The sequence below is a fragment of the Myxocyprinus asiaticus genome, chromosome 10 (genome assembly GCF_019703515.2).
Source record: "Myxocyprinus asiaticus isolate MX2 ecotype Aquarium Trade chromosome 10, UBuf_Myxa_2, whole genome shotgun sequence".
In the NCBI taxonomy this organism is placed as follows: domain Eukaryota; kingdom Metazoa; phylum Chordata; class Actinopteri; order Cypriniformes; family Catostomidae; genus Myxocyprinus; species Myxocyprinus asiaticus.
In genome coordinates this window covers 20722351-20737691 of record NC_059353.1, presented here as the reverse complement: position 1 = coordinate 20737691, position 15341 = coordinate 20722351, and the positions used below count along the sequence as shown (strand labels likewise).

General features: G+C 38.4%; 1 protein-coding gene across 1 annotated transcript; it reads right to left on the bottom strand.

Moving 5' to 3' along the window:
• Positions 1 to 3879: 3879 nt before the first annotated feature.
• LOC127447550 (gap junction alpha-3 protein-like) lies at positions 3880 to 15291 on the bottom strand. The gene is made up of 4 exons (XM_051709510.1): positions 14797 to 15291; positions 12715 to 13536; positions 11592 to 11617; positions 3880 to 7855 (listed from the first exon to the last, which is right to left on the bottom strand). Exons 2-4 carry the CDS (start codon positions 13510 to 13512, stop codon positions 6538 to 6540), a joined length of 2142 nt encoding a protein of 713 aa, XP_051565470.1. The 5' UTR covers positions 13513 to 13536; positions 14797 to 15291; the 3' UTR covers positions 3880 to 6537.
• Positions 15292 to 15341: the final 50 nt, after the last annotated feature.

Sequence of the window (15341 nt, the reverse complement as noted above, 5' to 3'; positions counted from 1 at the left end):
TTTAATTCGGACATTTATTTAAATGTTGGCTCAAGCATATGGCTGAACCCTAAATTATTTATTAATAAGTTCCCTTTCTGCTGGACAGAGTGGATTGTGAGGGGGGTTACTACATTCGGTGACCTGTATGACAGTGGAGTGTTGAGATCTTTTGAGAATTTGGTTCATCATTTTGGGATTCCCAGATCTCAGTTTTATAGGTATTTACAGCTGCGCCACCTGCTCTGTATTGTTTTTGGGAGTAGCACCAACCCCCACCCCCTGCTAATTCAGATTCTGGGAGACGAAGCTTCAACTTCTCTCAAGAGATTATGGGAGAAAGAATAAAATTTGGTATTGGAGGAGGGAGTGTAAGCTAGGATTCTAAAAAACATCAAGTCTGTGCACCTTATGCAATTCAAGATTTTACATAGATTTTATTGGACCCCCTCTAGATTATATAGGCTTGGTCTTAAAGACACACCCACCTGCTTTACCCATTTTATTTTTACTCTGTGCTTGTGAATTGTGGGATTTAAATATATGCAAGTGGCTCGAGTGTTTTGACTACGTTCACCAAAATTCATATCAATTTAATTATTTAGTGAGGTTTTTTTTTTTTTTAATTCTCCTCTTTTTCTCCCCAATTTGCAATGCCCAGTTCCCAATGCACTCTTAGTCCTCGTGGTGTCGTAGTGACTCACCTCAATCTGGGTGGCGGAGGATAAATCTCAGTTGCCTCCACATCTGAGACCGTCAATCTGCGCATCTTATCACGTGGCTTGTTGAGTGCGTTACCGCGGAGACATAGCACGTGTGGGGGCTTCATGCCATCCACTGCAGCATCCATGCACAACTCACCACATGCCCCACCGAGTGCGAACCACATTATAGCGACCACGAGGAGGTTACCCCATGTGACTCTACCCTCCCAAGCAACCGGGCCAATTTGGTTGCTTAGGAGACCTGGCTGGAGTCACTCATCACACCCTGGATTTGCAAAACAAATCTATCATTTCCCTACAGTTTGTGAGCTGCTGAGCATGACTTTTATCAAAAGACAACAAAAATAGTAATAATGAGTTTCAATAACGACCGTACATTTTCATGTTTAAAAAAAGTGTGTCTACATACAGTACTGTGCAAAAGTCTTAGGCACATAAGATGTTTCACAAAAGCATTTGTCTTAAGATGGTTTTTTATATCTTCAGCTTTAGTTTGTCAATAGGAAATATAAATGTTAGACTCCAAAACATTACTTTTGCAAATAGAAAAGATTAGAATAGGAGAACAGGGAGCCTTGCAACAGATGTTATTGCCCCCACAAAGTCCCCCACTGAACATCATGTCAGTCTGAGATTACATAAAGAGACAGAAGCAATTGAGACAGCCAAAATAGATAGAAGAACTGTGGCGAATTCTCCAAGAAGCTTGGAACATCCTATCTGCCAACAACCAAGAAAAACTGTGTCCAGGTGTACCTAGGAGAATTGGTGCTGTTTTAAAAGCAAAGGTGGTCACACCGAATATTGATTTAGCTTTTCTATGTTTACTGGACTTTGAATGACATTAAGTGTTAAATGAAATCTATTCATGTCATTATTTTTGAAGACATCCTCACTATGCAACATTTTTCACAAGTGCCTAAAACATTTGCACAGTACTGGATCTACTGACTTCAGTAAAAAAAGTGTTCTGAGAACAAAGCAGATCTATCTTTTTTCCTACAGTTTGTCGACTGCACACCAACATAGAGGTAAAAAACAGGAGCTGATATTAAAAATAGCTTTACTTATTTAACACAGATCTAGTAATCTGCTTAAATTGGCAAAAACAACCGATCAAACTATTACCTTACAGACATTATGTAAAAAGCATAACTTAATGAAGACTCATGCACTGATATAAACTCCACTTACAATGTGTGCTTAAAAGAAGGATTGTCCTTTGTTTTGTTTTTTCTGCAGTGCATTTCATGTAATGCTGCCAATCAAGAACGATATGCTGATAAATAACTCTCGTTTGAGTTTTCCTCATATCTAGATTATTAATTTAGATCAACATCAAATGCTGATAAAAAACATGGATAAATGAGCATTGTTGAAAGCAACTTTTAGAAATGAATGGAAAGGATGTTTTGGCTCATGAAACTCACCTGTGATTGGCTGGATGGATGCTCAGTCAGCCCAAAGTAACAAAACGCAAAGAATACTGTATACAAATCCACCATTTGAACTCGGTATGGATTTAGCTTGGAAAAGTGTGGGGGACAAAAATCGCCTTTTTATAGAGTGCGGGGACGTGTCCCCCACGTCCCCCGTGGCTGCTACACCCTTGAGTAAAAGTACAAGTATTCAGTTTAAATTGTACTCGAGTAAAGTACAAATCCCAAAAAATAATACTTAAGTATTTTTACTCAATTACTTTACACCCTTGTTGGGCATGTGTGGTGCAGCTGCCTTTCCAGAAAAACCTCAAGATGAATTTCTTTTTGTTTTATGTGAATCTGCTGCCGTTCTCTCATGTGTGTTTCTGTGTGTTGGGAAGACTGTGTGGATTGTGGGGGTGATGTGTCATTTCTGTCTCCATCATCATTCAGTCTCATTCTCACATCCCCTCTCAGAATCTGGAGTGGGAGACCGATAAGCATAATGGTCATAGGTCAATGAGTATTTAGAGACGTATTCAAGCTTCCTGCAGATCTTGTCTTATTATGGTGCTGTTCTTGATAACAGTTCTGGCCTTGATCACCAGTTGCATATTATAATGAGAACGATCAAAGAGTTTGTTCACCCAAAAATTAAAATTCTGTCATCATTTACTCACCCTCATGTTGTTCTAAACCTATTTGACTTTCTTTTATGAAGCATAAAATGAGATGTTAGGCAGAATATTAACCTCAGTCATGGTAAGAATTGGTGGGGTCTAGGGGGGTCTCAGACCCCCTGAATGAAACAGGAGACCCCCTGGAAAGCTAATTTGCATATTGTTGGGGGGGGGGGTCTCATTTAAATAACGTGATTTATTAAATACAACGTTTAACTCTAAACTATTTTTTAATGCTGTAGTAATGCATGTATTCAATTTGACATAAAAATTTGATTTTCTAAAACCCATTCACAACGGAGCTGATCGGTCTCCCGCTTATTCACTCACTCACTCACATGCTCACCTTTGCACGGAACAGTAGGTTTAACATGTCATTTGCACTTTTTGTATGGTGGAATTTAATAATCATCGAAGGAAGCTTAACAAGATCCCCCACCATACCCCCCACCCTATTCTCCCCCGTTGACATTCGTGGGAGGACGCTTATGTAAACGCATTCAGCAGGAGCCAATGTAAACACAGAGACGGTGCGCAATGGCGAAACCCCGTCGGTCTAGCGCATCATCATAGAGTGAGAACGTTCCGCCTTCCATTATTTATAAAAATGGTTCCAATTGTTCCATTTATATATATATATATGCCATAAACTCCAAAATGGCATAAAATGCTGTTTCTGCATATATTTTCCTTTTCACCTGGCATTGTTTTTACTTCATTCACAAGTTGCACCTGATGGGAAATACCTAGAAAAATGTGTTATAATTTATAAAGTCAATGTGTAATTCACACCCTGACCTCAGTCACCATTCACTATTAAATTTTTCCATGAAATAAAAGTGAACTGCCTAACATCTCTGTTTTTGTTAAACGGAGAAAAGAAAGTCATCCAAGCTTGGAACAACATGAGGGTGAGTAAATGATCACAGAATTTCACTTTTGAGTGTACTGTCCCTTTATATCATTACATTTTAAACAATTATTGCGTAATTACAGGGTTGCTCAAAAACGACTAAATGATTATAGCCCAACCTTAGAATTGATTAAAAAAACAGGACAGAGTAAAGTTATGGTACAAAAAGTTTATTTAGTAACAGCTTTGTAAACATTTGAGGTAAATGAACATTTACATCAACTTGTTCTTATAAAATTTAATACACAAGGCACTTCTCTTAAGACAGCATTTAAACAGGCTGCTGTTCTGAGCATATGTAGGTGGTTCATTTCCCTGATTGGTCAGAATAATCAGCACTGCTTGAGAAAATCAGTTCAAGAAGTTCAAGAAATGAGTGTTATCTGAGAATAATGGGCTGCAACTAAGTACACTACAAATGGATTGAGATAGGAAAGAGTGGGCTGGCCAATTACAATTCAGAATTAATGAAATGTTACAATCCATAAAGTTCAAATTACCTGCGGTCCTTTCAGGCCACCACAACAGTCCTAAAATAAAACATGGGAAACGTGTATATTTCTTATACTCTACAAGTGCTGTTTTTATAAATTACATTTTATGTTATTTAAGTGGAATAATACTGCCATTAACACAACAAGTTTTACCATTAAGACATTTTCCTTTAAGGATCATAAATATTTCCTCCTTTCTATCAATATAAGAATTATTGAACAGTGTATTTTGCCTAAATGTGCAAATCTTCAACTATTTACTAAAATGTAAACTTTAAGAACCAAAAATGACAAAATAACACACTTTTGTTTTGGATACATTAAAACAGCAGAAAATAAATAACATAAATCTGTAAATACTGTGATCTGATTAAAGCTAAATTAATACTGTCGCAAGCAAAAACCTGCACAGTCTCTGTATGATGAAGCAATGCTTCTAATTTAGGACTGCCTTAAACTGTCTCTTAAATTGGATTGCAAAGCATGCATCTTATAATAAAAGAAAAGTACATTTTGTTTCAATGGGTCCCAAAAATGAAAACGGTGTAGTTAGAATTTGTTTGCCATGGTTGTTATGGATGGCCTGTCTTTACTAACACTATGACAAAGGCTGTGCATGTCCTAGCTTATAACAGCAGTAGTAGTCAGTGAAAATGAGGGCCTCACAGTAACCTGAAATTGGACAAAAAAAGAGAAATGGGGAACTTCATATCAGCACCTCTGTGTGTCCATTTTTAAATAACTACTTTCTGGCAACCATGAACTGACTACAGAAAAGCAATGTTCCTGATAATGTTTTTGTACTCATTCTCAACCAATTCCTTAATTTTCGTTCAAACTTTTAAAAATAAAAGCAATAAGGATTTCAAATGTCACATGTAATGAGCGTTAGTACCCCTCCCCCCTCATCAGATTAACCATCTACATCAAAAAGTGATCATGTTTTTCTGATGGCAAAGCTGGACATGGATATAAATCAAAACTCTCAAATGTAATATAGGAGCAAGATGTGAACTTCAGATTATGGAAGGGAAATGGGGAAAAAAGAAACATGGTCCAGAGAATACACAAAATATATAAATTAAAACTAAGTTATCTAAATATTTCACTGTCATTTGCCTCCAAATATTACTTTTTTTGGTAACATTTTCATTATTAAATGTACAGTTGATATTGTCCTCTGTTTGTATATATTCATAGCAAAGCATTGAGGTTTGCCCCTTTTATTGGGGGTCTCCAACATTTAGATTTCTCTTTAGAGTGAGGAAATGTAGAGACAGATCCTGGAATAACTGAACAGAGAACCGTAAAAAGAATGGTGTTTAGGAATTTAGTGAACCCTTTTCATTTCTCTTTTTATCATTAAAAAAAATCTCTTTGTACTCAAAGAAACCACTAATGAATTTGAGTATTTACTTTTCCTCTAAATGTTCTTGCTGTAGTCCATAATTGTACCTTAAACCTCAATTTTCTGCCCCCATCAATAAAACGACTAGCAAATAATAAGTAGGTGGAACCAGTTTCTGAAAATGTGAATCAGTGAGTTGTGCCAAGGATAATGAACCTACTGTGTCTAATACTTGTAAGGAACAATTGTTAAATTATTACATTAATTAAAATGTATTGCACACCCAAGGTGTGTACAAAATTTTCAATAATTCAGTGGCCCAGAGTTAATTATTCTGCCTATACAATGATTAACACACATACATGTGGCATGTTAAGACATTTTAGGTTATTTTAATGCCTTGGATACAATTTACTTACTAAATGGAATTGATGGCACAAAGGACAATCTGCAAAGGCAAAGAGAATGTGCTAAATTTTTACTGATTTTATAACTATTCTCTCCAAACAATGTACAACCTGACATTTATTATGCTCCGGAACATACTTATTCTTTACTTAAGGCCTTGTCATTGTTTCATGACTAATTTCTACTTATGTCAATGTGGACACCATAGGAACTTTTTTTGCTTGACCTGACTGTATTAAAACTGAAAGAAGGTGCTAAATTACTATGCCTGTAGGTCAGAATATGGTAGACCATAACCTGCATCAAATATGTCACTCCATTCAACGACTTGATAAAATCAGAAAATGAACCCCTTCAGAGCAACTGACTTGAGTTCTGCAGGAGACTAAGTCTGCTCACAGGCTTAACTCACTGATTGCACAGCTGAGAAATATTTATGAATGGAATTATCTTTAGGATAATTTTCAAGTTCCAGCAATCTGCCTCTCATTTCCTCTTTTTCTGAGTCTTTATTTGTTGTGTTTTTGTCTATAAGTAAATCTGAGCTTTGGGGTGGGGGTAACTGGCCACTACACTGCCAGATCATTGGGTCTTGCTCTTACACTGCTTGCTTTACTAGCCCTGCTCAGTCGTCGCACGTCAGTGAAAATGACGGGTGGCTCGTGCATCTCCACTGTGGTGATGACATTGCCCTCCTCTGCCCCACCACTCAAACTGCCGCCAGTTGAAGTGGGTGTGCCAGTGGGTTGAGCAGCATCTTTGACTCGCTGCCCGTTATCAGAGGAATGAGAGGAGGAAGGGGAGGGGGAGACGGCGTTCATCTCCCGAGTCTGCTGCTCGGTGGCCAGGTTGGCCCAGTTCTGCTCAGCGGCCAGCCTGTGGTTGTTGTTGCTGATGAAGAAAGGCGAAGACTCCTCCAGCTCCTCGTGCAGAGGGTTCATCTTAAACTCTGCCGTGGAGGGCACCGACACAGGCTGTAGGAAGGCACCGCCACCCGCTGCCACCTCCGTGTAGTCTGGCAGGTAGCTGAGGGCAGGAGGGGCAGTTCTGGGAGATGTGATCACAGATTCGGGCTCTGCTTCATCAGAATCGGGCAGTAACTCATGGTCAGGGGCAAACTCATTGGTCATGCCCTGTTTGACTTTCTTCCATCCGAGGTGATAGATTTCTAACAAATTCAGCAAAAGGGACACGCAAGCCACCACAAGCATAAATATGATGAAGATAGTTTTTTCCGTGGGCCGGGAAATGAAGCAGTCCACCATGTTCGGGCAGGGCCACCGCGCACACTTATACAGGGCCCTCAACTGGAACCCATAGAGGAAATACTGACCTAAAATAAAGCCCACTTCAAACAGTGTCTTGAAAATGATGTTGAACACATAGGTGCGCAACAAGGCACCTCTGATGCGGATTTTCCCGTGCTCGTCTCTGATTGGCGGTTTCTCCTTTTTTTCACCACTGCCCCCACCCCGTCCGCCCGACTCCCCTCCCTCACCATTTCTATACAGGAGTTCTTTCTCCTCCTGGAGTCTGCTCGCCTTTCGAAGCTCCTCCTTGCGTTCTGTCCGCTTTTCCTCCATGCGAACAATGTGCAGTACATGGCCCAGGTAGATGAGCGTCGGCGTGGACACAAAGATGATTTGAAGCACCCAAAAGCGGATGTGGGAGATGGGGAAGGCCTCGTCGTAACAGACGTTCTCGCAGCCGGGCTGCTGTGTGTTACAGGTGAAGTCGGACTGCTCGTCGCCCCAGACCTCCTCAGCCGCTGCCCCCAACACCAGAATCCTAAAAATGAAGAGTACCGTCAGCCAGACTTTGCCGATCACGGTTGAGTGTTCCTGTGCATTTTCCAAGAGCCGCCCAAGAAAGCTCCAGTCACCCATGCTTCACGATTTCTAACCTAGAGAGAAAGTACAGTCTGTAGAATAGAGTAGAGCATGAGAGAGACAGACAAAGAGAGAGAGTAGAGTCAGGTGAGGGAAATGGTTAAGAGGGGAAGAGAAGGATTTCGTCAGTAGTTATGAATCAAAATATGTTGAAAGATAATAATAATGTTACAGTGCACCCAAGGACACGCTTTGGAACGAATTATGGCGTACATATGGGTACAGTGTATGGTCCGTCTAGGCCTGCATTGTAATGTACGTTCAAACACGCCATAACCACAGCTAAAGCTCACAGAACAAGAAGACATTTTATCTGTAACATCTATTAACACATAATACACATCCCTCATGAACTCACACAGCATTTCACGGCTCTGCGTAAGATCCGAAAGGTCAACACTGATGAAGTACTCGCCAGTCCCCAGCACAGTTTATCAAATGATATTTAGGAAAATTGACTGAATCGATAAAGAAACAGACTTGCTCTTGTCATTGGTCACTCTTCACAATAAATCACATAAAAGACTTTTTGCATAAACATAATGATTTTGTGACCCCATCCTATTTAACTCTCTAACTGGCTGCGATGAACCTGGCATGCACAGTGTGAACAAACTCTCTCTGGCTCACATTCTCTCCAACCACTTACACGCACATACACTCGCATACTCGCATTCACACACTTTTTTTCACCACACTCATACACACAGTCTCTTTCTCTCTAACCTGTTCGCTTCACTGCCTCGCAGGGATGTGCTGAGATCGACATTATAATGTTCAAAAACAGATGAAAGCGTTGACAGGACAGTGTGGAGGGCCCAATTCAGATGGACCCAATTTCAGGACATCAAGAAGAAATATGTATTCAAATAAGGTTAAAGGGCCTGTGAAAGCCAGGTCACTCTATAGTTTTCATGATCTGCAATAAAGTGTCATATCATAACTACATAAGTATAATTTTTGGTGTTTAAACTGTACTCATGATTTCGTCCGGTAGGCTAAGTGCTTTGAAAAATGGATATGGATCCAGAAATGTGTCTCAAGACATAACTTAAAGATTTTTGATGAACATATTCAACTTTATCGTACTAGGCATAAATAAATGGTAAGATTGAGCTGTGTGAAGCACTGAGCAGGAATGACAGCATTGCTTCTAGTAAACAAATCCCCAGACAACATCAAAACACATGCAGTTGGCAGCAAACATCTTTCTACTTACTAAAATGTTGTTGTATTGAGGGCAGCAAATCCATCGACTAAGGTTCTATATCAAATTTTTGACCCTGAAAAAGAGAGAGATAGTTATATAATAATAATAATAATAATAATAATAATGCCATCTGTTTCATTTATTTCAACTATATATCTGTAAACATAGATTTTATCATTGAAAATAAATATTATAAATATCTGACAAGCTAAAATTATATTTAGAATTTTTTTAGAATTTAGACTAGAATTATAATTTTAGCAATCAGTTTTTGGTTTGGTCTAAGCACAATTAAGCCCAATTATTCATTTTCTTCTATCAAATCATTTGGTTCCCAAAGTAATTATCATTGTATTATCATTATTAGAGCTGTTAGTTTTATAATGATTAAGTGATGTCTAATTTGTTGCATCTCTGATCTATCAGCTAACCATTTAATTACTAAGTGCAGTGGTTAATCTAATTACCTGATGTTAGGGATAGAACAATGTTCCAAATGTGTGCCAGAAACATTTTACATTCAGATGGGAGGACAAACTGTAATCAAACATGTCACATCTAACAACAGAGGGTTTCTTGAAATGTTTATAAATGAGATTAGCAGTTAGTAGGCAGAAATCATCCATAACACTAGTCAAAGTTGTTGGCCTTATTAAATGTACGGTTGACATTATCCTCTGTTTGTATATATTCATAGTGAAGCATTGAGGTTTGCCCCTTTAATTGGGGCAATGTTCTTTTTACTGTAAGATCCGAAAATTTTATTATTTTGGTATCAATTATTTTGATGTAAAATGATCAAAGATTTCGTACACCTTACTTAAAGCATACCTTGACCGAAGTTGCCAAACTTATCTATAGAAAGCAATATCCAGCGGCCACTGGTGCCACAATTTGAGTGCGTTGAAAAGCATACAGACCTCCCAAGGTAGCAGGAGCCCTCCCCGTTCCCCCCGTTCCCAAATTCTGGCAGCTTTGCCAGCTTACCAAACTCTTTTGAAAGTGGCCGGCCAACTTATTCATTCACAAAAGTTCTTCACACATAGACCCGAGGCCAACCTGTCGTAGAAAACCTAGTTTTTCGTGGCAAATGGAGTGTGGAGACGGGGTCTCACGAAGCGCAGCTGTCTCCTGTTCCCTGCCATCGCTACTGTCACTTTGAGTGGCCATGCATGAGTGCAGTGTTCAGAAAGTCATGAACCGGGCAGAGCGCACGCCACGCCCCTGTCAACTGGGCTAAACTCATCGCCCCAACTTCAAATATACTCGCAACTGTCCAATGAAAACAAATTCTTTATTTCATCATAAAGTACCAAACATTATTCCCAGTCCCTGATGACTTACAGATACTTGGATCTTCCAGAGTGTTACATTATTACATTAGTGTTTATTATACATCGGTAAGTTCCGGTCATCAAATCTGATTGAACGAGCTTCCAAGAGTGTTCCAACAGCACTGGGACGCTTCACTGTTTGCAACATTTGTGGCTTTACAAATAGTGGTGGAATTTTGAATTTGGATTTCATTTACTGTGACCATTTCTGGAGAACAGGTGGACTTAATTAAAATGAGCAAAAGCAACACAATTCTAGAACATTTTGTCACAGCTTGTTTTCATTGCATTCTATCGAATTACATTTGTAAAATTGAAGTTTACTTAATCCATTTGAGTTGGAACTACATAAATACTTTTTGTAGCATTGATAAAACTGCAGGCAGGGTATTTCCATTTCCCAGCATGCTTCCAATTGGACTGGATGGGGTGAACAAATGTTGAAATTAAGTGTTATTTTATGCATTTTTGAGCGAGATGAGAATAGGAGATTTGTTAACGTTTAATGTTCTGTTATATTGGTATTTAAAAACAGTGTCTGTTATGCTGGAGTTTTGGGGTTACCATTGTGGTCAAGATTGGCTCTTGTGCTTAGTTTGAGGATGGTCTTTTATTTTCAAGTGATATTTGATTTGAGTGCTGCTTAGCTCTATGAGCCGATGCTATTAAATTGACAGTGCAACAGTTTTACTATTCCACTTGCTCACCTGGCATATACTAAAGATTTATAAAATAAATTAAGTTGGATCAACATAAGAAAATTAATTAAATTAATATACTAAAACATTAGTAAATTTTGTTTTATTAATTTAACAAAGTTGAGTTAAAACCACTATAGTACATTGACCTAAGATTTGACCTAATCCAACCAAATATAGTTGGCTGAATGAAACTGACTTAATTTGAATAAAAGGAATTTAACTGCTTGTAAAAACTTTCTCAAATTCAATTTAGTAAGGGTAATGACTTTTGAGTGATTTTTTGAGTGTGGCGACAAATGAGCGTATTTTATGTAATGAGTGAGTCATTGAATCGTTAAATGAAGTGATTCGTTAAAAAAACACAGCACTGCGTCCGAATATCTATACTTCCCTACTATATAGTATGCCAAAAACAGTATGCCATAGAGTAGTATGTCCGAATCCTCAGTATTCATAAAACAGTAAGTTAAAAATACCCGGATGACGTACTATTCCCACCAGTGAGAATCACAATACTGAAAAACAGTAAACATTCAAAGAATTTTTATTTGGACATTCATTTGATAAATTGATAGCCAACATTTTCGCAAACATACTGTAAAAGTGTGAATTTCATTATTTTAAGACTGGTTGAAGCAGTAAAAGACTTTGAAACAATAACTTCCACTGTTAAAACACAACCATAACAAACTAAACTGTTCTTCACCGACTTCATCAACACCGGAGAAAAACAGAACTGAAGATAATGGAGAGTTGGCAAAGTGTGAATGGGGTGCTTTGTTAGTCAACACGCTCTCACCTGTCAACAGGTAAACTGACGAACAAAATGTCATCACAGCTGTAAGGTCAGAGTATGCGCCACTAGTAAACATTCTCATCTGACTAAATTATGCTTATAGCTCATTGAAGGGCATAGGGAGGCAAGTTCCCAACTAATATAAGGCACAGTTGTAAGCTGATATAAAATCCCTTGTAGGGGTCAGTGCAATGGATAACATTATGAAACACCTAAAAACTAAACACAGCCGTGCCATTGTTGAAGACATTTAAACCATTTACCATACAAACACAAGACATAAATAAATTAGAGAAAACCATCAGGCTTACAAATTAAATTGCTGTTCTAAAACATTTGTCTTGATGAGTAACATAAAGAATTATTACAATGAAGACGTTGTTATGATAAGAAAATGAAATAATATAAAAATCAAAATAAAGAGTAAAAGTTTTACAATACAACATATTTTAGTAAATTAGCCCTAAAAACAGGACACTCAATTTTTGTTCAAAAAGGACAAGATCTCTGAACTTTACTATGTAGTTGTGACCACCAGAAGTCACTGCTGGACTTTAATGCCTTCAATAGAGTGCTGTGATAGGAAAATGATGAAAGAAAGAAAGAAATGGGCCATCATCCTTACGCTTAAGGGAGGAATGTTGTCTTTGTGATGAACTATGTCTGAAACTTGCTCAAAAATTTGTGTTGTCAGGGCCACATATAAACACCAGCTATAAAGCACGTGCTGTTAAAACACTGTCAAAATTCTACATGCCTATTATCATCATCCAAGTTGGTAGAATAAAGTCACTGGATGTAGGGATGATCTTATGCAGTCTTGTTGGTTGAGGAGTCTGAAACTGATGACAGCAACCTGGCATTCTTTTGGTTCTGTAAGAATGCATTTTCTGAAGACATTTTATCTTGGTGTATAAAGGAGCGCCGCCCCCCCTTGGCTCTGGCAGAGCACCTCATCAATGCTTTCACAATCAAGTAGAACAGCTCAGCCACATTAAGCACAATACAGAGGGCTGAAGATCCCACCATGAAAATGGTGAAGACTGTCTTCTCTGTTGGCCGTGAGATAAAGCAATCAACTTTATTGGGACAGGGCCATTGCTCACACTTTACAAGACGTTGCATCTGAAACCCATCATAGACATAATAAAGGGCATACATAAATCCCGCCTCAAAAAGGAGTCGGAAGAACAGGCTGCAGGTATAGGTCCACCAAAGCGGGCCAGTGATGGGAAGACGCCTCTTCTTCAGGCTCTCCAGGTCATCCTCTTTAACAGTGTCACCGCGGTTAGCCATAAGGTCTTTCTTTACTTTGTGTTTGTGATATGCCACATGCATAGCCACCATCAAAGCTGGTGTGGACACAAAGATGAGCTGCAAGCACCAGAAACGGATGTGTGAGACAGGAAAGAAGTGGTCGTAACACACGTTTTTGCAGCCAGGCTGTTGTGTGTTACAGATGAAATCAGACTGCTCATCCCCCCAGACTGTCTCGGCAGCTATTACAAGGATGCTAATGCGAAAGATGAAGAGGACAGACAGCCAGATCTTGCCCAAACTGGTGGAGTGTTTATTCACCCCTCCCAGCTGGGCATATAGTGCTACCCAACTCATCCTGTCTACTGTTGCTCTCAGCTTCTAATTAGAGAGAGAGAGAGAGAGAGAGAGAGAGAGAGAGAGAGATTTGATTTAGAAATGACAAAAAGTCATCCCTTACATCATTTCATCATTTAAGTGTGCGTGATCACTTAAATTATACTCAGATTATTTTTTGTATCTGTTTTAACCTTAATTACATGAAATGGACCTTATTCAGAGAAGCCATTTTGACGGGAATGAAAACGAGGCTGTGAGGGATAGATATACAGTCTGTTTAATGGGTTGTTCATTAGACACGTACCTGACCAAAGCTATTTCAAAAAGTGGTCCCACCCATAAATTACGCCTATGAGTTCACAGCTGTTTAAGTTGTTGTTGATTGTCCAGCTGACGAAACAATGAAAAACATTTTCCCAAAAAGTTTTAGTAGCCAAACTCTGAGTTGTGGGAACTAGATGTAATCTAGGACCTTTATACAGCTTTATAAAGTCAAGGTTATCTGCCCCCCATCCCCCCTGGAATCTACGCCCCTGTGTACAGTGCATCCATTGAAGAGACTGTCCCTCACGGCCTCCTTTTCATTCCCGTCAGATATCAAATATGCGCTACTCTGAATAAGGTCTATTCAATTTGAAACGATAACTTTAGTTCTGATAAAACAAGCAAAACTGACACTCGTTTAAAAAAATATTTATTTGATGGTTTATATACTTCACATGCACTTTTATCAAATTAATTGACAAAACTTATAGGTTCAGTCAAACCTTACATTATTGAAATTTTGATCGACAAAAATCCCTGATAGCACACGTTCATCACCCAGACGTCTATATGATGTGTGTTTACTTCTTTAAGACGTATTTTTATTTTGTTTGCTCATCTGTATTACGTTTATAAGACGTATACTCGGATGTCAATAAGACATTCAGCAGATGTCTTTGAGACGTTTTATAAATCTGATGTTTTTAAGATGTTTAGCTTCATTAAACTGTGACGCTTTCCAAATGAAAATAATAAAAATGGACATCTCGGAGTTGTACGTGTGCTGTCTGGGAATCCTAATTATAGCAAGCTCCTAAAAGTACACTTAGAATAACCCATTTGAATAGAATATTTAGTAATTTGCCTACTTATAATAGGCTATAAGCCAATTCAACTTTTTTCTTTATTTTTGTAATTAATAACACTAACCATTAACATTTGCCAATTTGTTCAAAATCGTAGTTACTCAAATATCAAATAAAATACATGTCATAAATTTCAGTGAGATTTCTGGTTGTTTCACAAATGGAAGCTTACCTGTCAGCCCTCAAATTGATTCAGACTAAATCCATGATTATCCGTCCAGCTGAAGAGTTCAAATCTGAGTAAATCAATTTATGGAGTTTCTTTGTGGTATCGAGAGCTAGATGAACTGGTCTGAGAGCAGAGAGCGCAGATTTAGTCGTTTCTCAAGGAGAAATACACCTGTTCTTGGGCGGAGTCTCAACATTCATTGGATGATTCTTCAGCTCGCAAGCGACGAAACTAGAACGGTCCCTTTAAATACAACGTGTCGTTCGCTTGCATTGCAGATAGCTTCGTTGATCTCAACAGGAGCACTCTGATTTTGTCTTGTCGCTAACACTATACAGTAAGGTTTTCTAGTCACAAACCTATTTTCAGAACGTCACAGAACTTACGTAACAGAGTTTGATGATTGCTTTCTTTGATAAATACCCGTTTTATATTTTTTATTGTGTAATACTTCACATTTAAGTTTAATATAAACTAATTTACTTTGCAATGGCTGAAAAACATTCAGTGCAAATGACATGCCTAACCCTAACCCTATTTGGCAAAAG